At 42.9% G+C, this 25143-nt stretch overlaps 2 protein-coding genes across 3 annotated transcripts in view; both read right to left on the bottom strand.

Annotated features, from left to right (window-relative positions):
• Positions 1 to 12493, bottom strand: part of LOC104638206 (multidrug resistance-associated protein 1) — a 48143-nt gene extending 35650 nt beyond the window's left edge. The window contains exons 1-4 of one of the 2 annotated variants that reach the window (XM_075769752.1): positions 12358 to 12493; positions 10879 to 10940; positions 2129 to 2270; positions 574 to 731 (exon numbers count right to left, since the gene is read on the bottom strand). In XM_075769752.1, coding sequence (XP_075625867.1) covers positions 574 to 731; positions 2129 to 2270; positions 10879 to 10940; positions 12358 to 12420 — 425 coding nt within the window. In that variant the 5' untranslated portion in view covers positions 12421 to 12493. Of the gene's footprint in view, positions 1 to 573; positions 732 to 2128; positions 2271 to 10878; positions 10941 to 12357 lie in introns of those variants that run through there. The other variant, XM_075769761.1, reaches the window with a different exon arrangement.
• A 3376-nt stretch (positions 12494 to 15869) lies between these two features.
• On the bottom strand, positions 15870 to 24966 carry RBM11 (RNA binding motif protein 11). The gene is made up of 5 exons (XM_075769810.1): positions 24804 to 24966; positions 20051 to 20213; positions 19058 to 19136; positions 18224 to 18317; positions 15870 to 16307 (listed from the first exon to the last, which is right to left on the bottom strand). The coding sequence occupies exons 1-5, from the start codon at positions 24903 to 24905 to the stop codon at positions 15975 to 15977; spliced, it is 771 nt and encodes a 256-aa protein (XP_075625925.1). The 5' UTR covers positions 24906 to 24966; the 3' UTR covers positions 15870 to 15974.
• Between the last annotated feature and the right edge of the window lie 177 nt (positions 24967 to 25143).

The raw sequence follows: 25143 nt of genomic DNA, 5'->3' as shown, positions 1-25143 counted from the left end.
GTTTAGAGGTTAACAATAATTCTGTTCATTAACTCTTTTCTTCAGAAACACATAGGTATTTGATTCATTCTTAACACCTCTGCGGTAAGCACAATTTCTCAAGCACACTTCCATCAACATCATGGTACCAACAACACGGTAAAACCAGTGTCATTGCAATTTTCCATTAAATGCTGAAGCTGTGGATATTATTATATATTTGTGTGGGGCTTTTTAAACAGAAATGGAAAATTAAATTATTGACAAAAAAGCAGGGAAGTTAAATATCTTGGTACTCCATTTTTCTTAACATTTCATTTTATATTTAAGTATATTAAATACTTAAATACAATATTATGGAATTGAACGTCTACTGGTTTTGTCTCAGTCCTTTGCCTAAGAAATTCCTGATCCCTTTGAGCTTTCCCTCATTAGACCATTTTCAGATAATCACCGGGGGGGGGGGGGGGGGGGCGCAAATAAAATCTTTACACATATAAGCTCTTGCTTAGTTTGGTTTTGATATTGGTAACCCTTTAGCTTTATTATTACTGTTACTCTCTGAATATAAAGTGAAACACATTAAAAACTTACTTCATTATTTGTGGACTCATGAAAGCCAGAATGTCAGCTGCAACTTTCAGAAATGCAACTTTAATCAATAAAAATTTAAATGTTTGCCACAATGGCAAAATTAAAGATGGTTTATGGAAATTTGTTTTCTTAAATAGCACTCTTTTGATGTCAGAAGCCTGTAAGATTACAAAAATATGTTCAGAATTAAGAGCAAAAATATTTTTGAACTTCACCCACATTTACAAATATGAAATATACAATATTAGAGTGTCCATCCAAAGCCATCACTGTATTTATGATCTGAAAAAGCACATTTCCTACAGTTAGAAGAAGAGCTTTGGGGTAAGAAATGAAGTCCGGTTTTATTTAGCCTGGCTAGTAGTCTTTCAGGAAAGGATAAATATCATCTCTAGGGTTGCCTCAATCATTCACAAATATAATCAGAAAATAATTTAATCCTCAAATAATTATCACAGGTTAAAAAAAACGTATCAGAAAAACAGAGGTAAGCTTCAACATAAATGCATTATAATTTATAGCAGGCTTACAGCAACTTTATATTTAAAGTTGAATAACCCTGCTATTCTTTCAGAATATTTTCAGTTGTCAAGTAACTATTTTTTTCAGTTGGAATTTAGTTCAAACAATTGCAAATATTCTTACAAGGGCTCCAAAAAAAAAAAGTTAGCCTTTCTCAATTATCACAGTGATGAAGGACAGGATATTTTTTATAGATTGCTTGACTAATAAAAATGGTATCTGAACTAAAAATTATCCTCATTGAAAAATACTTTTGAATGCTTTGGTAGAAAGGGGTTTGGTGTGTATACCATCAGTGGAAGAAAGGGCAAATACAGAAATATATAAGAAAAATACTGAAGAGATGCAGTACAATCAGATGCTGCAGGAGACATATCTTCTTAGTAAGTCATTAAAAAACAAAAGCTACACTCTTATGGACTCACAGGTTAGGCCCTCTCTCCTGTGAACTTCCTAACATTACAGAGCTCCTCCTGCACTTTAACTACAACAGCAAAATAATGACTGTGACTGAAGCTGTCAAAGATTTACCTGAAAATCACACAGGATAAATCAAGCAAAAAAGCCAATATATCTGTAAAACTCAATATTGTTAAAATTAATGAAAACTGAAGCCTGTTTTGTGCATTCTGCAAGCCAGAGTGTCTCCTGATAAGCAAGCTGATAATAGACTTCTCTACCTGCCTGAAATACAGATGCAAAGATAAGACATGGGGAAACAGACAAGTTCAGAGAGAAATTAGTCAGACAGTTTTGACACAGATGGCAATTAATCACCAAAGTAAAAGTCAAGGTAGATTCTGTGTCACTTGAAGTGTTAAAATGTAACTAGATATCTTTCTAAGAGGTAAGTTTGCACTTAGGATTTTTCTAAATTGTTTATAACCACACTAGAGATCACAACCCTGAGTGGCCTTTGTGATCTACAAAATGTAGGCTGTTCAATAAACAAGAAGATTTTAGAAATCTTCTTCAGCTTCTAGACTCCTTAAATTTAGAAAAGGATATTGCCTATTGTCAGAATTATAGCTACCATTAGTCCTGTGGTAGACTTCTGGATTTCTTTTCTCCATTGCTTTTCAAAGTTAGGACACACACTGTATGGTGAATCACTTTCATTCAGTTCGAAGAAGTCATCCCTCTCCAATGGCTTCTTATAGCCTATAGATATTAGTCTGAAAGAAAGCAATTAATTCAGACAGCAAGAAATACAGCAGACAAAACAAGCAGAACTACTAAGTCAAAAGCCTAATGATGTAATTTAGTGTATATAAATCAAGTCTATAATCAAAATAATATATGTAATCATAGAGTCATAGAATGGCCTGGGTTGGAAGGGACCTTAAAGATCATCTAGTTCCAACCCCCCTGCCATGGGCAGGGACACCCTCCACTAGACCAGGTTGCCCAAAGCCCCATCCAGCCTGGCCTTGAACACTTCCAGGGATGGGGCATCCACAACCTCTCTGGGCAACCTGTTCCAGTGCCTCACCACTCTAACAGTAAAGAATTCCTTCCTAATATCTAATCCAAATCTACCCTCCTTCAGTTTAAAGCCATTAGCTCTTGTTCTGTCACTACATTCCCTTGTAAAAACTCCCTCTCCATCTTTCCTGTAGGCCCCCTTTAGGTACTGGAAGGCTGCTATAAGGTCTCCCCGGAGCCTTCTTTTCTCCAGGCTGAATGATCCCAACTCTCTCAGCCTGTCCTCACAGGAGAGGTGCTCCAGCCCTCTGACCAGCTTCGTGGCCCTCCTCTGGACTCGCTCCAACAGCTCCATGTCTCTCCTGTACTGGGGCCCCCAGAGCTGGACGCAGTACTCCAGGTGGGGTCTCACAAGAGCGGAGTAGAGGGGCAGGATCACCTCCCTCGACCTGCTGGTCACACTTCTTTTGATGCAGCCCAGGATATGCTTGGCTTTCCAGAATAAATAGTGGAACATACTTACAGTCACCTTAAGTACAATGAAATTCATCTGAAGTAAGAAGAGCCCAAGCAGACTGTCACATCTGAACAGCAAATTTTGAGGAATCTTTGTACCTCAGAATCTCTCTACATTTTTGATCCCGTATTTCTTTACAAGAAAATATACTATTTCATAAACAAACGTGCGTAGCATCGTTACCCACTTACTATTGTGATCTGGAACAAAATACTTTTTCTATAGCAGGACTGCATTATGACAGAATCATAGAATCATTTGGGTTGGAAAAGAACCTTAAGATCATCTAGTCCAACTGTTAACCTAACACTACCAAGTCTACCACTAAACGATGTCCCAAGCGCCGTGTCTACATGTCTTTTAAATACCTCCAGGGATGGTGACTCATTATGTTGCGACTCATCTTTAACCAAGGTAACAACATAAAACTACTGGGTTTCAGCACAAGTACAATGGAAGCTTCCTTACAGCAGATCTTCAGCTGCTAAAATTTTGTTTTAACAAAGTGCTTTTACCCACTTCAATGTCAACAAAAACTAAAACTGGTCTTAAAATGGCAAAACAGGCTGATGAATACACTGAACCTAAAGAAACTCTGAAAGAAAAATAAATGATTAGGAATTTTTGACAGGCATGTTGGATTTATGACAACTCAAAGCAAACCATGCCATACTATTTCTGAGATGGGGAAAATGCAAAAGGATTAATGTTGACAATGTTCTCTAACTTAAAGGAAGCCCCAAACATCCAGGAATCAACAAGAGACACATGCATAGACACCGGAGTGTGCGTCCTGTCAGTGGCAGCTCTAATGCTTTCAAGCTGGTGGGGACTTCCTCCCTGAGGGCTGCAACACAAGCAGAGTGTCATCTTCTCTAGTGTGCACTTCCCAGTGCATCATTTCTGTGCTGATCAGTGCCTGCTCTGGGCTGGGGGCTAATGTGTGCTGTTGTGCTTATCACAGGACAGAAAATAAGACTCAGAAACACTTTTTTGGAGGTTGTAAAATTCTGGTAGGGGTGGACCTCACTGTTTCCAAGGGCCACCCAAACATCTACTGAAGCTGTAACATTAATGCAAAGCAAATTTGCCTTATGCTTGATACATTAAGGCAAAAATAACATAGCTTCTCACTAAGAGTGCCAGCTTTTGAGACAGATGAGGAAAGCAGACCAATTGGTACTTGAGTGGGAACTGGTGTTTAAGAATTCTGCATAACTCATCTCAATGCTAAAACTCACTGCTGCCAAGAGGATAAACAGATCTACCGAATGCCCTCCACACTGTAATCTCCAGATTGCCTGAATTCTCAAGAAATCTATTACAGCACGTCGTGGTTTTACCCCAGCCGGCAGCTGAGCACGACGCAGCCGCTCGTTCACTCCCCCCGCAGTGGGGTGGGGGAGAGAATTGGAAAAGTTAAAGTGAGAAAACTCGTGGGTTGAGATAAAGACAGTTTAATAGGTAAAGCAAAAGCCGCGCGCACAAGCAAAGCAAAGCAAGGAATTCATTCCCCACTTCCCATGGGCAGGCAGGGGTTCAGCCATCCCCAGGAAAGCAGGGCTGCATCACGCGTAATGGTTACTTGGGAAGACAAACGCCATCGCTCCGAACACCACCGCCTCGCCCCCCCCCTTCCCCCAAGCTCCTTATAAGCTGACCATGACGTCATATAGTATGGAATATCCCTTTGGTCAGTTTGGGTCACCTGTCCTGTCTGTGTCTCCTCCCAACTTCTTGTCCACCCCCAGCCATCCCGCTGGCAGGGCAGTGCAAGAAGTAAAGCCCTTGGCCCCGTGTAAACACTGCTCAACAATAAGTCCATAGAACAAAAACATCTCTATATTATCAATGCTGTCTCCAGCACAAATCCAAAACATATCCCCACATTAGCTACTATGAAGAAAAATCCATCCTCTCAGCTGAAACCAGGACACAGCATTATGGGTTTATTATGTAACAATTAGAGATTTCCTCATTTAGATTGCAAGCACTTAAGGTGAATATATATTAGCCATAATTTATTGTGTTTGCTCGGGATTGGAAAGAGGGAACATATCCAATGTTCACAATATTAGTTTAATTTCATCCAGTTATTTCATAGCTAAATAAGCTCTCATTGAGCAGAACTGAAATCCTTTTTATTTTTGTTTCTCTCTGATTGTGGTAAACATTGTGGAATTGATTAAAAATAAAGGATAGCCTAGCTTGAACATTTGGGTGAACCCTGTGACATAATGAACACGTAAATGTCATACAAAAGTGCTATACTCAGTACACTGCATAACTTTCTAGAATACATTAAAATTTGTATTTATGGTATAGAATGTAAGGATTGGTAAAAAGCACAGCTACTCTGAAACTGATGGTGAACACCTAACTGCAACAGGACCAGAGTTTAAATGACTACTCTAAATCCTTGAAACAATCTGATTGTTTTGTCTCGTCTTATTAATAACAAATACCATTTTCAGTTTTTCCTTAAAACTAATATATTGAATAAAGCAAGAAACAGTTATAATACTCTTAAAAATTTTTTCTCACTTTTAGATTTTTGAAGTGTGTATGTCTGACTCAAATGATTTTTAAAGAAGAAACAAGAAAAATGTTAAAAATGAGTAATGGTCACAAGACATAACATATGAAATAGATTGAAATAACATAAGTGACGGGCAGCTGAATGACTTTATATAGTTAGGCTTTCAGTTCCTATTTCTGAGTGGAAAATTTCCCAAAAAGCAGAGGAACTTCACTGGTATTTATGAGCAGGTGATCTACAGTAATAACATGCAGCCTGCCGTAAAAGAGGGGGAAAACAAGCATACCTTACATGTACTACTGAATATTTGTTCCTGGAGATCTAGCAAACTGTTGTATCACTACACAGAGTATAAAGGAAACCTTATTTTAATTTTCTTCTATTGCCAAACTTTATACAAACAGATAGTTTCCCTTTCCAGAGGCAGGGAAACGCCAGGGATGTGGAAGAGACCCGCCACGAGCCGACTGTTCTCTCAGGAACCGCTGACAAGACCTGGGCGTTGCCAAAGCAACAGCACCCCCACCCACTCCCCCCCCCCCCCCCCCCCCCCCCCCCCGCCCCGACGCCTATAAGTAGCCTAGGGAGTGTTAGCGACCTGGAGCGTGGTACATCAGCCAGGGCATGGTGTGGCAGTTCGCGCAGGCAGGGCGAGCGGGCAGGGCCTAGTCAGTCTACCTGCTCAAGAGGAGAGTCCACTGGTGGTCATCGCTCTCTCATAGAGGGAGTTCAGCCATGGTGCCCACCAGGCAGAAAGTCCTAAGCTCTGTGCTCGCCAGGAGGCATGTGGCAACACAGACAGAGTTGCCGCAGAAGCATGCAGCCACCCAGCTCTCAGGCTGCAGGGAGTGCCTGAACTTGGTAATGGCAGGGGAAGGCAGTAGTGAGACTGGCTGCCTCAGGTGTGACCAGGTGGATGATCTGCTTAGCCTGGTGGCAGAACTCCGTGAGGAAGTAGAGAGGTTAAGGAGCATCAGAGAGGCGGAGAGAGAGAGAGAGACTGTTGGAGCCAAGCTCTGCCCTCACTGAGGCAGAAACAGGACACCTAAAGGACCAAAGCCAAAGTGAAGGGGACCTTGTATCCTCCCCTCGCCAGGCAGAAGGCAACAGCCTCAAAGAGGGGAGTGAATGGAAACAAGTCCACGCGTGGCGTGGCAGGCGGCAAACCTTCTCCTCCTCACCCACCTCGCCATCCCACGTACCCCTGTGCAATAGGTACGAGGCTCTGGCTGTGGAAGGCCACTCGAGCGAGGATATGGATGACAGTCAAGCTACTCCAGAAGTAGCACCTAGGCCCAAAAGGCCCATGCCTCGGGTCGTGACCACCCCGACAAAGAAGAAAAGGAGAGTTATAGTTGTAGGACACTCCCATGTGAAGGGTACAGAGGGCCCGATATGCAGGGCAGACCCTCGTTTCAGAGAAGTCTGCTGCCTCCCTGGGGCCCGTGTCAAGGACATCGCCAGGAAACTCCCCAGCCTGGTGCAGCCCTCTGACTGTTACCCACTGCTGCTCCTCCATGTGGGTGGGGATGAAGCAGAGACACACACCACGAAAGCGATCAAAAGGGACTTCAGGCTCTTAGGGCAGTCACTGAAGGATTCGGGGGCGCAGCTAATATTCTCCTCCCTCCTTCCAGTTGAGGGCAGCAATGTTGGGTGGAACAGGTGGACGCAGTCCATAAATGCATGGCTCCGTGGCTGGTGTCAATGCCACAACTTTGGGTTCTTTGACAGTGGGGCGGCCCGCACGGCACCAGGCCTGATGGACCCTGATGGGATTCATCTCTCTCAAAGGGGGAAGAGGATCTTTGCCCAGGAACTAGCGGGGCTCATCGACAGAGCTTTAAACTAGGCTCGAAGGGGGAGGGGGATGACATCAGGCTTGCCAGCGACATTTTGTGGGATGATGTGCCCAGGTTGGAGGGATGGGGCGCTGGCGAGGGCCCTCGGCCTACTGCTCAGAGACGTGCTGGATGAACTACAGCATGCTCGAAGCCTAGAGGAGACGAGCCGGGGGCTCCGGATGCAACAGGAACCAACAGGGTAACACTGGGAAGATACATCAAAAGAATCCCAGCCACCCCAGCCAATAAGTCAGCCTCATCGGGGGCACAACTGAAATGCCTCTACGCGAACGCACGGAGCATGGGCAATAAACAAGAGGAGCTGGAGATGTGTGTGCAAGGCTATGACACTATTGGCATTACAGAGACATGGTGGGATAGCTCCTATGACTGGAGTGTTGGGATGGCAGGGTACAGGCTCTTTAGGAAGGACAGGCAGGGCAGGCAAGGAGGGGGCGTTGCCCTCTATGTCAGTGACCAGCTGGAGTGCATGCAGCTCCACCTGGGGATGGATGAGAAGTCAACTGAGAGCCTATGGGTCAGGATTAAAGGGAGGGCTGGGGCAGGGGACATCATAGCGGGGGTCTGCTACAGGCCACCTGACCAGGGAGACCGAGCAGATGAAGCCCTCTATAGGCAGATAGGAGCAGCCTCACGCTCACAAGCCCTGGTCCTTGTGGGGGACTTCAACCACCCTGACATCTGCTGGAGGGACAATGCAGCTGAGCGCAAGCAATCCAGGAAGCTCCTGGAATGTGTCAATGACAACCTTCTCCTCCAAGTGATAGAGGAGCCCACGAGGAGAGGTGCTATGCTGGACCTTGTTCTCACCAATAAGGAGGGCCTGGTAGGGGATGCCAAGCTCAAGGGCAGCCTTGGCTGCAATGACCACGAAATGGTGGAATTCAAGATCCTCAGGGCGGCGAGGAGGGCACGCAGCAAGGTCACTACCCTGGACTTCAGCAGAGCAGACTTTGGCCTCTTCAGGGATCTGCTTGGTAGAATACCATGGGACAAAGCCCTGGAAGGAAGAGGGACCCAGACAGCTGGCTAATATTCAAGGGTCAGCTCCTCCAAGCTCAGGAGCAATGCATCCCAACAAAGAGGAAGTCGAGCAAAACCACCAAGAGGCCCCCCCGTGGATAAGCAAGGAGCTCCTGGGCAAAGTCAAACAAAAAAAGGTAGCCTACAGAGGGTGGAAGCAAGGGCAGGTAGCCTGGGAAGAATACAGAGAAACTGTCCGAGCAGCCAGGGAGCAGGTCAGGAAAGCCAAAGCCCTGACAGAAATTAGTCCGGCCAGGGATGTCAAGGACAACAAGAAAAGCTTCTATAGGTATGTTAGTGATAAAATGAGGACGAGGGAAAACGTGGGTCCCCTCCGGAATGAAACGGGTGACCTGGTTACCCAGGATATGGAGAAGGCTGAGGTGCTCAGTGACTTCTTTGCCTCAGTCTTCACTGGCAAATGCTTGAGCCACACTGCCCAGGTCACAGAAGGCAGGGACTGGGAGAATGCAGAACCGCCCACTGTAGGAGAAGATCAGGTTCGAGAATATCTAAGGAACCTGAAGGTGCACAAGTCCATTAGACCTGATGAGTTGCATCCACGGGTCTTGAGGGAACTGGCGGATGAAGTGGCCAGGCCACCCGACATCACATTTGAGAAGTCCTGACAGTCTGGTGAAGTTCCCGCCGACTGGAAGAGGGGGAACATAACCCCCATTTTTAAGAAGGGAAAAAAGGAAGACCCAGGGAACTACAGGCCAGTCAGTCTCACCTCTGTGCCTGACAAGATTATGGAGCAGACCCTCCTGGAGACTATGCTCAGGCACATGGAAAATAAGGAGGTGACTGGTGACAGCCAACACAGCTTCACTAGGGGCAAATGTGCCTGACAAATTTGGTGGCCTTCTATGATGGGGTTACAGCGTCCGTGGATAAGGGAAGGGCAACTGACGTCATCGACCTGGACTTGTGCAAGGCATTTGACACTGTCCCGCACGACATCCTTGTCTCTAAATTGGAGAGACATGGATTCGATGGATGGACCACTCCATGGATAAGGAATTGGCTGGATGGTCACACTCAAAGAGTTGTGGTCAACGTCTCAATGGCCAAGTGGAGAACGGTGACGAGTGGTGTTCCTCAGGGGTCGGTACTGGGACCGGCACTGTTCAACATCTTTGTCGGCGACATGGACAGTGGGATCGAGTGCACCCTCAGCAAGTTTGCCGACGACACCAAGCTGTGTGGTGTGGTTGACACGCTGGAGGGAAGGGATGCCATCCAGAGGGACCTTGACAGGCTGGAGAGGTGGACCCATGCGAAGCGCGTGAAGTTCAACAAGGCCAAGTGCGAGGTCCTGCACGTGGGTCGGCGCAATCCCAAGCACAACTACAGGCTGGGTGAGGAATGGATTGAAAGCAGCCCTGAGGAGAAGGACTTGGGGGTATTGATTGATGAGAAGCTCAACACGAGCCGGCAGTGTGCGCGTGCAGCCCAGAAAGCCAACCGTGTCCTGGGCTGCATCAAAAGAAGTGTGACCAGCAGGTCGAGGGAGGTGATCCTGCCCCTCTACTCCGCTCTTGTGAGACCCCACCTGGAGTACTGCGTCCAGCTCTGGGGGCCCCAGTACAGGAGAGACATGGAGCTGTTGGAGCGAGTCCAGAGGAGGGCCACGAAGCTGATCAGAGGGCTGGAGCACCTCTCCTGTGAGGACAGGCTGAGAGAGTTGGGATTGTTCAGCCTGGAGAAAAGAAGGCTCCAGGGAGACCTAATTGCGGCCTTCCAGTACCTGAAGGGGCCTACAGGAAAGCTGGAGAGGGACTGTTTATCAGGGAGTGTAGTGACAGGACAAGGGGTAATGGCTTTAAACTGAAGGAGGGTCCATTTAGATTAGATGTTAGAAAGGAATTCTTTACTGTGAGAGTGGTGAAGCACTGGAACAGGTTGCCCAGAGAGTTTGTGGATGCCCCATCCCTGGCAGTGTTCAAGGCCAGGCTGGATGGGGCTTTGGGCAATGTGGTCTAGTGGAGGGTGTCCCTGCCCATGGCAGGGGGGTTGGAACTAGATGATCTTTGATGTGCCTTCCAACCCAAACCATTCTATGATTCTATGATTCTATGAATAAATAAAAGAAGGATAGCCTAATTTGGTCTTTTATATCCTGTTGTTTAAAAATATTGTCTATTGTGACAAGAACATTGTGCTTAGTTATCAAAATATTAATGTTTTAAATAATGCCATTAGATAACGCATAAAATGACTGTTACTATGTACAAACAATACCCCACAAAATATTTGAATATGACCTCTAAAAGTTATAAACTTTAATTTTTGTACAAAAAGCTAACAGCAATCACAGGCCCAAGCCAGAATGATGGTGTGGAATGTAAGTGTGTGCTCTATAATTCTGTAAGCATCAATGAACATCAACAAGCAATTTATTAAATTCTCACCTGCTAAACCAGGAATATGTTAATTTACTGAACAAAATAACATTCTCTTCAGGGCTGTGTTTCTGTTTAAAAAAGAAGAGAGGAAAAAGTATCAATGTTACTTGGAAGACTGAAGAAAAAGTTGTTGTTTTTTTTTTTCTTTTAATAAACATATTGTTTTTAGGAGCTATTTAATTCTGAGCTATAATAAGGTCTATACTTACACTTCTTTGTTACCTTCTCCCACCAATACCCTCTAACACAATATATGAAGAATGAAAGAGATCTACAGTTTTGTGACTTATTAGAACAACTTAACTTACTGTAAGAGGATATTAACCACCACCTTAGCTTGATTTTACACTGTTTGCACATATCCTAGAGTATGATTGCACCAACTGTAAAGCATAGGAGTTGGACTTGACAACTCTTAAGGGTCCTTTCCAGCTTGAGATATTCTATGATTCTATGGCCAATATAAGCAAACCTTCCTCAAATCTTTGACAAGTTAAAATGCTGGGTGTTGTTTGGTTTTTTTTCCCACATTTAAAAACCTAGCTATTGGAAGTTATCCACTGCTAATACCTAACGAACAGGAAACTCCTTTCAGACCCTAAGAGACGATGAACTATTAACATATATGGTACACACAAATGAGGAGAAGAACATGAGGCTTGTGCACTGTTGCCAATTTCAGAAGTCATTGGAGATAAGTGTAATAGAGGCAAACAAATATGCACTCTCCCATACTTCTTGAGGAATGTGTATCCACACCCAAGAATGACTTCAGCACACCTAGGGAGTAAATTCTGTCCCTCAGTAATTACTCTCTTAAAATCATTTCTAACCAAAGATGCAGTTACAGTTCTTTTCAGCAGGTGGTGTAAAAAATCCACCTAGCAAATATGTATGCTGAGGGTGCTCTGAGATCCTGGATATTTTGCACAGCAATTTTTCTTGTACTTTCAGTGAAAAGTCGAATGATTAAGTCATAATCCAAGAAACAAATATGCAACAAATACGTATGTCCTCCTGGAGCAAACACATCTTCTTGTGCACTGACTCGCCCTTCACCCTCAGAGGTAAATGTTTGCCATGGTACATTATGGCTTACACCCATACACCACTGTTTGCTTGAACTATTGTCTTTTGCTATTGAAGAGCACAGTAGAAGTCTAGGTCACAAACATTCCCTGCTTAAATCCCGTGGCAAAATTCCTATTTCCTTAAGAAAAGAATGTTGAGAAATATTGAACAAAACCCCGGCCTAAAGATTATTCCCTCCTTATAACTTCAAAGGATACACCCCAGGACATATCAGTTTGTCATCAGCTGCGTTTTTCTGACGCAGACTCGGCGCAAATCCTACATGAAACCTATTTAAAGCGGCAGCCGCCGGCTCCTTGCCGGGGGCAGCAAGCAGGTCCCGTCGGGGACGTACCCCTCCCTCAGCCCCGTTAATAACGCCCCCTCCCTGCTCGGTCCCCCGCCCGTTGTCACCTTCTTGCCGGTGGGACTCAGGCGCTCGTAGAAGCCACTCTGCTTCCCGCGGGAGGCGGCCATAGCTCCCTCCTGAGGCGGACGCTGCGAAGAGCCTCTCTGAGCAGCCGGCGGAGACCATTAGGGGCCGCCCCGCAGGCGAAGGAAGAGGCGGGAGGCGGTCGTTGGAGGAGGGGTTTGGGCTGGGGCGAAGCGCTGCCTCAACCTCAGCCTTCCGGGCGGTTTGGATCCGGTTCAGCGCCCCCAGCGGGCCCGAGGGCGCCCGCAGTAGCTCTGCCACCTCGGCCCGGCCTTGCGGCGCGGTACCCCTGCGGCCGCCGAGCTTGTGGTGAAATGCGTTGGGAGGGCAGGAGAGGCAATGGCGCGTGGTGGTGAACGCACATGAGCGTTTTGTAATGGTGACGAAACATATAAAACCACCTTTTTTGGTTTTTTTACTAGCACTTAAGATGGACATGTACCAGGAGAAGATTTTTAGTGCATCAGAAAATGACAAATGGCGACAGTACGTTCATCTTAGAGTTGGGCCTGCAGCGTGAGCTGCTCTGTGAGACCAGCTCTGTCTTCCCACTTACAGCAGAGCACTGCAGTGCTGTTGCTGCTGAAAGTATCCAACTTAAACCACTTTTGGATAAAACTTAGAAAGTGCAAGCTCGCTGTCTACTGAACTAGGACTGGCAGCTGAATCTCCATCCTGTCTCTGGAACCAGGCTGCTGCAGCACTGGGAACTCCAGCAGATGCATACCAGATAAGCATTTGTTACTTCTCATTACTTTCTAGTTTTGATTTTTGGAGGCTTCATACAGCTTGCTCACTAGTATTTAAAGGTAGGAAGGAAGGAAGCTATAATAGCAATTTCCATTGCTGTGGTTTTTTTTTCTGAACATAAAGTTTTTTCAAAAGTTAATAAAAACCAGTGTCTTGATTTTACTCTACTGTTAATATGGCACATCCCCTTTGACTCTTATTGACCTGGCATGTTGCCATCTTAAATGAGAATGCATCCCTGACTGCAGTAATACTGATTGTCCAAAGTTTGGGAGATTGTAATGGAAATAATTATGCACTGCTATTCCATATAATAAAATACATGAGAAACAAGTCTAAATGCAAGATCTGTGTGACAGCAGGGAAAGTAAGGTCTTGTGGCCAGCCAGTAGCATGGGAAAAGAAAGGCCAGGACAAAATAACAATAATTTATAATCAGAACATAGAATACATTCATAAAGAATTTTAAAAAGTGACTGAAACAGATAGGAGGTTGAAGAAATATTTGGTGAAGGCCAAACTCAAGTGGTTTTTTTGTTTCCAGTATTTTATTTCTTAAACATGGTGACAATATTATCAAAATATCAATGGGGCCCTGACTAAAGTGATATCTTAAAAGATATACAAAAGAAATTTAGTTATGGCTAAAATAATTTTAGCACACTCTCACATGCCCAACTTTTTGTATTTTAACATACTGACAAGTTTTAGGTAAGTGGATATTGAGAGGTGTTAAAACTCATACCTCCCTCAGGAAAAAAAAAGACTGGGAAGACAGAGGGTAAGAAAAGTTATTTCTTTAGACCTGTATTGATATTTTATCAGCCATATGCATTATGATCCTTCTTGACATTCCTTTTGTAGAGTATAATTGCATAGAACAGATTATTTTACCTACCTGCTGGGGAAGTCTGATACGGACACATTAGCATAGACCTGATTAAGCTTTTCTTTCTGGAGGCTAACTCTGGTTTGGGCATACAGCTGTTTTCCCTTTTGTCTGATGAACTTCACTTCTAACTTAAGCTAATGTTAACAGATTCTTCCTCTACTTGATTATATTTAAATTTCTTTAACATATGGAACAGGTTTAAAGAAATCCAGTGTATTTTACTTGTTAACTTTTTCCATTATTGTGGCAACTTCTGTGATAAGTGACCTATTGGTATGATGTCAGCAGTATCTTCCAGCAGAAGTTAGATTATATCTACATAGCTTAGTCCTAAAGTTACTGGTGGGGGAAAAAAAAATAACCAAAAAAATAAAGGGGCAAGTGTTTGTGTGGAAGGGTAGAGGGGAAAAAGGGAAAGAGATTGGGCAGACTTAACAAGTTTCCTAAAACATAAGGCATAAATCTTATTAAAGGTACAAATCTTCGTTACATAAGTTCTTTCTAGAGAAGTTTGAATTCAGTTGCTAATGACATTCCAAGGGTGCCATACTGTGGCATAACAGGAATGTCTCAGGCTAAGGATGTAATCCCATTGGGAAGTTAAAAGCAGTGTCTTGAGAAAGTGATTTTATTAGCTGTGATTTATCAGACAAATCATTGCAAGCTAAACATTCTTCCATTTCTGAAACTCATTTGGGCTTGTAAAACACGTCACCTTTAAACCAGTAAACTTGGATATTCTTTCTCAATACCGGGGTAAGGATGAAAAATATTCCTTTCAAGGAACCCACCATTATAACCATAAAAACTGAGTTTAATAAAACTAAAATCCTTTTTTTTTTTTTTAGTCAGGTTCAATTTGAAGCTTATATCTAGTCTGAACAGAAGACTTAATTTTCAACTATTTAATATTGCTTAAAGTTAATTTTGCTTTCCTATATAATAGGATCTTAAAAGTGTTTCATCTGTACTTGGTATTGTATAAGACAATACCTCTGTATCTGTCTACAGGTTGCTGGTGGCAGTTGTGAAAAATAGAAAATAGGTCATTTGACTACTCTGATTCATCACGATATGAGACAGTTTATTCTTCCTCTGGTAAATAAGGGAAAAACTTTTCTTAAGTGGTAGTACTAACTCCACTGACTCATGCTTTTGTGCTATCAGTTAGATGAAATACTAATTTTTTCATCCATTTGTTACAATGAACATTTAGATTCTCAAATAAGCAAATAAAACATGAGAGTAACTTTATAGAAAGATGCATCTATATGCATGTAGTTCTAGTCAGTACATAACTGCAGTCATAAAGTACATACATTCATTTGAGTATTTATAGATATGTAAGTCTTGTAGTTAGTGCAAATGCCCATATTTTACCTCAGATTTATTACTGGAAAAAAACAGTTCCAATAACCATACATGGTGAATCTGAACAGAAAGTAACAACAGAGCTAAATCAGAAAAGAGAAAAAGTTACAAGTGTTGATACTTCAGTGACAAGCACATCTCTGATGTGACACTTAGAATTTCTAGCGGCTCACTTCTTAAGTAGCTCCAGAAAATTCTGACACGATTCACAAAAATACATTCCATAAGTGATGGAAGTGATGCATATGCTTCACGAGTGGCTAAAATTACGTATTTTTATAAAGTTTCTATATTAGTGAAAAATAGCCTTCCATGATTCTTGGCGGGAGGAACCAACTAGTTTTTTTCCTTTATTAGGAAAACTTTATCTTCTTAAATGTTTCCTACACCTTAAATAGTACCTTCTTCTTTAAATAGGTTGAGATGAAATAAAGTATCAGTAAACTTTATGCATAACACATTTCAAAAATAACATGAATCTTGAACATACCTTTTTTTAATAAAGTGCAATGGTGAAAGATTAAATTTCTGTCAAAACAGCAAATACAATAATTAAAAAAAAAAGATGAATCCAGTTACACAGTATTAATACATCTTTCTCTTGGCTTTGCACTTCTTGTATTTTTGGTCACGCTGTCTTTGTCTCGTTTTGTCATCCTCAATACTAGTGTCACGGTCACAATTTTGCTGTTCTCTCTTTCTTTTATAGGTGCTTTCATCTACCTGGTGCACTTCATAGTCACTTGAATGTGGCAGGGCCAATTCAAAAGATCTCTGTGCAGACCTAAAATTTGCAGCTTGATTCTGACAGGGAGAAAAGGATAAATTTGAAGGCAGTGGTGGAGTCATCTGATAATATGGAAATTGTTGACCCATTGGACTCTGTACTGTGTACTGCTGTGCTAAAAAATGGTTCATCTAGAGAAATAGAAACTTCAGTTGTTAACACTGTAAAGAGGAAGTTCTGAAGAATTTAATTTTGCATGCATTATGGCTTACAGAATGAAAATACTGATAAATTATAAAATAACAGAACATTTGAGAATAAAGCTTATATATTTTAATCAACTAGTATAGTTGGAAGAAGTAGACAATTTTTTCACGGCAAAGTTAGAGACATAATCTGATTTAAGACTCTACTGCCAGTTAGTCCTTGGGTAGTCAAGCATGGCATTCCTTTCATTTCTTCATCTGTGTATTTTATAAACATTTGTAACTGCAGTGCCTATCATTAATATCAAGACATGCGCATCTGCAATTTTTTTTAACCTGGTTTAAGTAATTTTAAAGTTAATGTGGAGCAAAGCGTTCCAACAAGGTATAATGAATCCATAGATCAAAGCACTTAGAACAAGGCAGTAAGTGTCCAGCTTCTTGCTACAGTCCCTGAAGTATCCCAAGAGTCCTTCTCATACAAAACGCACAGCCCAAATACAGAAATAGGATTACAAAGGTCAGAAAAGAGCAGCTTTCTTCTGACTGCCAGTAACCAGAAAAATTATGGCGATCATGTCTGAGTACGTTATACGCGCAGGCAGACTCCAAGTGAGTAGCCTGCCTGGCTCGCCCAAATAAAGGTGAGGTAGATGTGTGAAGGTGTACATGTGACGAGATCCTTCCTGCTGAAGCTGCAACAAACTATAATTGGAGACATATGGCAGTACCATCCCTTCTAGCAAGCAGAAAATGGAATGAAGTTGGCTATGTGCGCTGGTCTGCTGAGTTTGGTGTCTCGGTGTTTACGTGCTGCATTGTTACTGAGAGCGGGTTCATCGGCAAGCACAGAGGGGGACATGGTACACTCCTGAGCCTTCTAACCACAGTGGAGGGGATGGGAAAGTTTGTGCAAGCACACCAGCTCTTCTGAGGGCACAGCCTAGGAAGAGGAGAGGTAGACGACCACCACCACATCTGTGCAACAGAGAACTGACCCTCTCCATTTTCCTCTTCAGATTGCAGCTAGCAAGAGTAATCTATAAGAGTAATCTTCACCCCTTCTACAGTTACACAGGGTTGGCCACCGTGGGGTGGCAACAGTGCTGTCCACAGTTGGTACCTCACATTAAATGCTGGGTTTCTTCAGTCCTACTCATCCATACTCATCAGATTCAGAAGCTCCATGATGTGTTTGGTGAGTAGGGTTTGGCCCACAGGTTGCCATCTGAAGAGACCAGTTCTCTTGCCTTGTAGAATATCTCAGACAAAGAGGTGAGGACAAGAATGGCCTGGTGTGCCAGAATCTGTTAGAGGGGAAGTGGAATACAGGTTCTCACTGTCTACTGCTGTGAAAGTAAATCATGAATGTGAGAACTGCAGGGGCATGTAACGGTTGAGACCAGAAAGCCTCAAACTGTTGTTGCCCTAACTTGAGCAGTGGTGATTTGGTTTAGGTTTCATTTTTAGGACATTTCAAACTTCTGCTGGGCATTTCTGAATTGAGTAGAAGAGCTAAGAGGTTCTGACTAAATTAGCTGTGTATGAAGAAGCTATTGCTTGCATGGTTGTAATTTTACTCGGTTAGCTCATCTCACCAAGGGGATTTGATTTGGAACATAGTACAGGACAGAGCTCCATCTGTAGACTTGGACATTTTTAGCCTCCCTAAGCTATACACCTTGAAGACATTCGTGCAGTAAGAAAATAGTTTCGTTTGGTAGATCCCCTGTTATTATAGTACCCTTAAGAAGTGCCAAAATAAATAGACCTAATACCATCAGTTAGCAGCCTAAACCACATTTTGAGACATAAAATAAGCACCATTGTTTGCAGAAATGCAGAATACGTTCAACTTCATGAAAAAGCTCCCAAATTTTTAATATTTAACACAAACTCACCGACTTTTGAAAGCCTGAGTATTCATGAGGTAAACTATTGTTCACTGGAAAAGGAGTAGCAGGAAATGGAGGATTTCCATAAGGCTCTTGATACCTAGGAAAAACAAGCAAGTGTACAAAGACTAGATGTCCACCACATACTGCTTACCAGAGTGCTGAAACTTAACTCTTGGGCTATAATGAGAATATCCAAGAGGAGAATTGAGATATTTTCAATTGGAATTCCATGAAAAAACCTGATAAAACAAGGAAAATACACCCAAAGGTTCAATTAATGAGTAATCCTCACATGTACTTAAATGCAGATGCAAAAGAGTTCTGGGTTTCACCATGGGAGTTTAGCTTCAACGGAGAGTTCTGTCACATTTGTAAATAAAAATGTTGAATCTAGGGTGTTCAGACTTCCATTATAACAGGTTTATACCTGTGCATTCATACGTCCATGACAGCTGCTTGTACATATACACATTAAAAATACAGATATAAATTCAGTGGGGTCTAAAAAGTTTATCTCCATTGTCAGATTTTTTTCCGCCTAGCAACTGCAAACGTTAGTACAAACACCATATTCCAATATTTTCTCATGGTCCCTATCTTGTGGAAACATAAAAAATGGAAAATTCAAGCTAAATGAACCTCTGGCAAGCTAAACAACCAAATGTTGAAATTCACTACAGCCCACTCCAAGTCATCAGTAAGGATGAAATTAAAGCATGCAACTACTGTTTTAATGAAAAGCCTAAAGATTGCTCTACCACATCAACCAATTTTCTTAATAAGATTTTTTTTTTTAAATTATAATCATAGAGTTCATTCACAGGTGATCGTTGTTACCTATACGAAGGTGAATATAAGTCAATATAGTTCTCAAAACCATGTGTAGGGCTGTTTAGTTCTGATGAATGAGAACTCCCTGTAAATAAGACAAGAGCATAATGACTATTTGGTTACGACTATTCAATTAACAAGTTAAAAACACAGAAAGTGTTCTGTGTCACCTGTAATGTACTAGTAGGTCTAAGGTAGTATATAAAGGTAAGGTGCCATTTTATGGCAGATAAGCTATAGCATCATTTTACTGCTTGACAATGTTCATTTATCAATTCTTCACTTACAAAAGCATAAATCAGGGCTGTTGAAGTAATCAAGAACAGAGTAATTCCCATTCAGTTACAGACACAGGAGATGTTTCTGATTTTAGGAACCTCAGCCGTTCTACTCAAACCCAGCAACTGCTCTGTACAGCCTTTGAAGTAAGGAGTGGCACAGTGCACAGTGGGAACATGAGTCCTTAATGTTTGGGTTGCAAACACTGCCTGATTGTTAGCTTTCTAGAGGGTTAATTTTCATGAACGTAAAATGAAGAACCTGACCCTCGTTTGACTATATTCTCAGAACTACAATCCCTTCCACTTAAAACAACAGCTCTAATAACTCTGTGGCTTTAGTATAGAAACTATCAAACAGCTTGATAGTTGCTGCGCTTACTGTACTTTTCCTGCCAGACTGCAAGTTAAAGTCACACCCTGATTCCTAAATGTAATCTGGCATGAAAACCTGTGTTGCTATGTTTTCCATACAGTATGGTCTGAGCTAGCTTGCAAGTTATGCTGTTCTGAACCAACCTATTGTATTCTCTTAGCAAACCAAAAATACAGACTGATTCCTTCGCTATGCAAAAGCCACAAAAATGTTTAGTTTCTCTAAAAAATGGACTGTAATTTGTTCCAACTATAAAACGTGATCTTTGTAAAAGACTGTACGATTCAAAAATAGTCATTAAAAAAAAATGTACAAAGACTTAATCATTGAGAATACTAAACGTACCAAACCGATACTGCACTTTAATTGGTCTTCCATACAAACGGATTCCATTCAGCAAAGCTATTGCATAAGGCACTGATACTTTGTGCTTAAAGCAGACAAATCCAAAAGATTTAGGTTTTCCTTCTTTGTCCTTGCAAATTGTCACTTTGGTTAATGGTCCAGCCTGAAAGAAATCTGTATTATTTTCTCACAGAAATTAACAGAGATTGACACTTCATTCCGGTTTTGAGTATTTCATAATGATGTATATTTTGCCATAGTCAGAAATGGCAGAAATAGTTTCTCGGTATAAGAACCTCTACTTAATTTTGAAAATGTCTTTCCACATTCCCCAAGCTCAAATATTGAGCCTTCTACACACAAAAATCAGCTCCAAAAATGTTAAAAGGGAACCAAGTATCAGTCCATGGGTGATGTTTAGTCTTTAATAATCAGATTTTCTGATTATTTTTAAAATATAATGATGATAGCTGCTGCAAGGGGGAAGACTAACTTACTGACACTGTAGCAAAAGTTATCTTATGTGTGTATAGCTGCTAGTACAATTATTACAGGGCGTTTTTTTGCACAGCTAACATAATTAAGCAAACTTATATCAGCTATGTAAAAGTGATCTACTCAATTAACATGCCTCTATTTTAATCTTGCTTAAATTCCTAAAATGGGCAGCATCAACACTGTGGGAAAGCAAACCCAAATAGAAAGTAGTGCTTCTGGAACCACAAAACCGTGTTTTCTGTACTGTCTAACCCTCATCACAACTGCATGGCAAGGAATCAAGAGACCCCTTATCTCATCAGAGATAACATATCCTTTCTCCTGGTCCCCCTCCAAAAAAAACCCACCCCACAACCCAACCCAAAACCCCACCAACAAAACAAAACCCCAAACCACACCCTTTGGCTGAAATATCTTCATTGAAAAGTTCCATCTCTACCTACACGTAACATTTTAATCTTTGCATAGTACTTCTAGAACCAAATTAAAGTAGTGATATTCCATAAATACTGGTTCCATTTTCAAATAAACTGTCATTGTCATAATAGATATCAAAGATGAATAATTTTCTCTACACAAGATGGTATCAGTGTATTAGTCACCAAATTAATGGTTTCTCATCAAAACAAGCTATGCGTCTGTACGGTTGATTGAACAGAGTGAAAAGAAGTAGCCAGCAGCAGTTTCCTGCCACAGCTCAGGAGCGTTAAGGATGCCACAACTTAACTTTAGGAGGATACAATATCCAGATGAGCGATGAAGTGAACAGAAGTTAAAAAAAAATCCACCTGTAAAAAAAAAGTACTGAATGTTTAAATTACTGTAGTAGATGGAGAATTCATTGTTCTGAATAAAAAACTAGTACTCATCAGTAGAACTGGCTTCCACTACTACTAATACATGTACTTTTCAGTGAAAGTCACCCAGAAGTCATCTATAGCTTCAGGCAAACGCAAGTTAACTCGTAACAGCTTTACAGCAATTAAACAGCATAAACAGTTAAACATTCAATATAAACACAGCATATGCTCAGATGAAGAAAATAAGCCATAGAAAGTAATCTACTTTATTATTCTGCGTTTTCAATGATTACTGTCAAACAACAAATCTGCAGGTTGTCTGCTGCGAGCATTTAGAGTGATGATGTGGAGCCATCTCCCTTATTATACTCTCCATGTTGTCAGACTGAAGATATTAAGGATTGTCATCTGTGATAATAATGTCTGATTGCTGCATGCTTTTGCCAGCTGCGTATAAACTAATCCTCAAGTAAGATGCTTTTGCTGAAAAATCAACACACACACCCCCCTCTCTGATAAAAGTAGGGAAGTCATAAAGGCAAACACAAAAGATCAAAAATAATGTAACATTTTTTATTATCGGTGCAGAGAGTGATCAGGCTATACAGCAATGGATATGCCTAGGTTGTCCTGTGCGGGGAATCTTCCAAATGTTGATCTCATCTTTCCAAAGATCTTGAAGTTTGGTGGGGTTTGTTTTGGTTTGTTGGTTTGTTTTTTTTTTTTTAGGGGGGGTTGTTGTTTGGTTGTGGGTTTTTTTTAAAGAAGGGATTTTAGTAAGATTCTGAACATGTTTATTTTTGCTTGAGCTGATTCTTTAAGGCATTTTTGTTCTGCACTACACCGCAGTTTTAATAAAAATGACATATATCCAGTCTTGTGATTATTATTTGTCTAATGAGGAGGATCTGGTTCTTCAAGAGCTAGAAGCAACAATCTCAAGTCCTTGGCAGATCAGTCTTTTAAATATGTAGTCTTCCTGTTCATAAATCAAAATATTAATAGCTTAGAAGTAATAATAGATACTTGCTCCTAATTTGATGGGGGAAAAGCTAGAGGTCAGGAGCGTATAGAATCACAGAATGATTCTGTGATTCAGGAGTGCATCTTTACGACTATGCCATAGCAGGAATATTGAACTGTATACTTTCCCAGGACAATACTGCAATGAGAAGCACATCATGGTGTTGCAGCAAAAGACAGAGAAACCTGAGTGAGAACATGAAGAGAAGGAAACAGATAAGTAGGTGTTATTGGGATGACCTCAATACCCAGATAAAAGTCAGCAGCTGGATGATTGCCGCAGATTATGCAGAAGAGTCATGCAAAACTGCATTCTGAGAGCGTCACTTATGTTTATCACTTTTGTACCAGAATTTGTGTGATATTACTCATATCCTCAGGTAAGGCAAGCTTTCTTAACAGTTAAACAACAGTTTACAGTTAAACAACAGACTACAGTTTAGTATTGGAAACAGGTAGGAATACTGCACAGACAATCAGAAAGAAAGAAAAAAAAAGAAGAAACAACTATTTCTGTGATAATTTAGGGGAAAACTAAAAACTGAAAGTTAGGAAGAGATGGGAAGAGCTAAAAACTCACAGGGCTAGAATATACCAAACAAAAAGGCCTTTCAGTGCAAATGGATAGCATGCTTAGTTAACAAGACAAATATCAGATGAATCAGTGGAATAAAACTGGTGAGTAGAAATACTTCGGATTAGCAAATGGCAGAGCAAGAGAATAGATGATTCTGCCCACCTCTTTTTTTGCACTTTTTATTTTGCAAACACACCAGAAGGAAGCAAGGTTCATTCTGAGACTAGGGGCAATTATGGGATTGGTAGAAGCAAGTTTATCACCATACTCTTAGATGAACTGTCCAGTCAGAGTCTGGGACCTTTTAGCTTGACGGAGGCTGACTGGATCACGCCCGGAAAAATAACCCCAAACCAAAAAAAACCTCCACCCCAAGAACACGAAACAATCACACCATAAACAAATTCAGGAAGAGCCCATCATCAGCAACTATTGTCAATCCATCCTGAAATTTTGAAATTTTATGCTTGCATTAGTGATTAGTGGGAGTGAGTCCAGAGGAGGGCCACAAAGCTGATCAGAGGGCTGGAGCACCTCTCCTATGAGGACAGGCTGAGAGAGTTGGGGTTGTTCAGTCTGGAGAAGAAAAGTCTCCAGGGAGACCTTATAGCAGCCTTTCTGTACCTAAAGCGGGCCTGTGAGAAATCTGGTTTACAAGGGCATGTAGTGACAGGACAAGGGGTAATAGGTTTAAACTAAAGGAGAGTAGATTTAGATTAGATGTTAGGAAGAAATTCTTTACTGTGAGGGTTGTGAAGCACTGGAACAGGTTGCCCAGAGAAGCTGTGGCTGCCCCATCCCTGGCAGTGTTTAAGGCCAGGTTGGATGGGGCTTTGGGCAACCTGGTCTGGTGGAGACTGTGCCTGCCCATGGCAGGGGGGTTGGAACTAGATGATCTTTGAGGTCCCTTCCAACCCAAACCCTTCTATGATTCTATATAATGGTCTCGCCTCTCCATATCCTCCTCTCTCTTTTTCTTACTACATTCAGGTCAATAAGCCTGGCTTAGCCAGAGATGTTGTCAGTGGGAGACTAAAACTGAGACCAAGTCAGTGCCTTATAATTTCTGTCTTTGCTGTTTCTCTTCCTCCTTGGCATACCTTATTTCCAAAGAAAGAGAATTAAGCTCAGGTTTGAAACAGGTCCGGCACCTTAACGTTTTCCCACCACCACCTCCCTGAAAATCCCACTGATGGACTTTTAAAAATAGTTTCAACCTTACTCGACACATTTTCAGGTTTTACGCTAGTTTTTCTTAATCAAATTGTTAACAAAAAATCTTATTCAGAATATATTTTTAAGAATGTATGAAAAAAGATTTTTTTTTCCTCGGGGATTTTAAAAACATCTTTAAACCATTTAACTTCCTCACTAACTGGGGGCCCATGTGGGGCACCAAAACTCGCACAGCTGGGAAGGAGACGAAACCGAGGAAGGGAAGACGGGCGGGACAGGGCCCGCTCCCATCCCCAGCGCACCGAGGGTCACGGAGCCGCACCGGCGGACGCGAACAGGCGAAACAGTTACAAGGGCCGCTGCCGCCGCGGACAGTCGTGCACGGTACCCCGCGGGCGGCGGGCCCCGGCCGCCGCACCCCGCAGCGCGCTGCCGGCAGGCACCGGGGCCGCCCGGCCGGCGGCTTCGCGCTTTCCGGCCGCTCGCAACGCTTCGCTCCTACGGCGGAGGCTGCCGCGGCCGCTTCCCACCGCAGAGCGCCGGTGCGGGGAGCCGCAAGCCCAGAGCTGCGCCTCGCTTCTGCCCGGCCCCGGGGTCAACACGGCCGCCGCGCCCGGCTGGGGCCCACCCAGGCCTCCGCCCTGCGGCCCCGTCCCGCCCCTGGGGGCCCGCCCTCCACCTGCAGGAAGAGCTCGTAGAGGATCTCCTCCCGCACGCGGCTCTCCAGGTTCCCCACGAACACCGTCCGGTCCACCTCCTCGGACGGCCCCGGCGAGGACATGGCGGCGCCGCCGCCGGGTCCCGCCGCGGCGCGGGGGAACGGGAGAAGCCGCCCCGCTGCCGTAAAGCGCCGCGCGGCGGGGCGCGTTGCTAGGGAGCGCGCTCGGTGCCCTAGCAACGCGGGAGCGCGGGCGGCCGGGCGGGCAGGCTGCCGGAGCGCTTCGTGTGAGGGGAGGGGCGTGGCGCGGGTGGGTGTGAGGGGACGGGGCAGCGCCACGGCGGCGGGTGCCGCGGGAGGC

This window comes from Balearica regulorum, chromosome 1 (genome assembly GCF_011004875.1).
Source record: "Balearica regulorum gibbericeps isolate bBalReg1 chromosome 1, bBalReg1.pri, whole genome shotgun sequence".
Lineage (NCBI taxonomy): Eukaryota > Metazoa > Chordata > Aves > Gruiformes > Gruidae > Balearica > Balearica regulorum.
The sequence above is the reverse complement of the archived record's forward strand: the minus strand, read 5'-3'. Positions and strand labels throughout refer to the sequence as shown.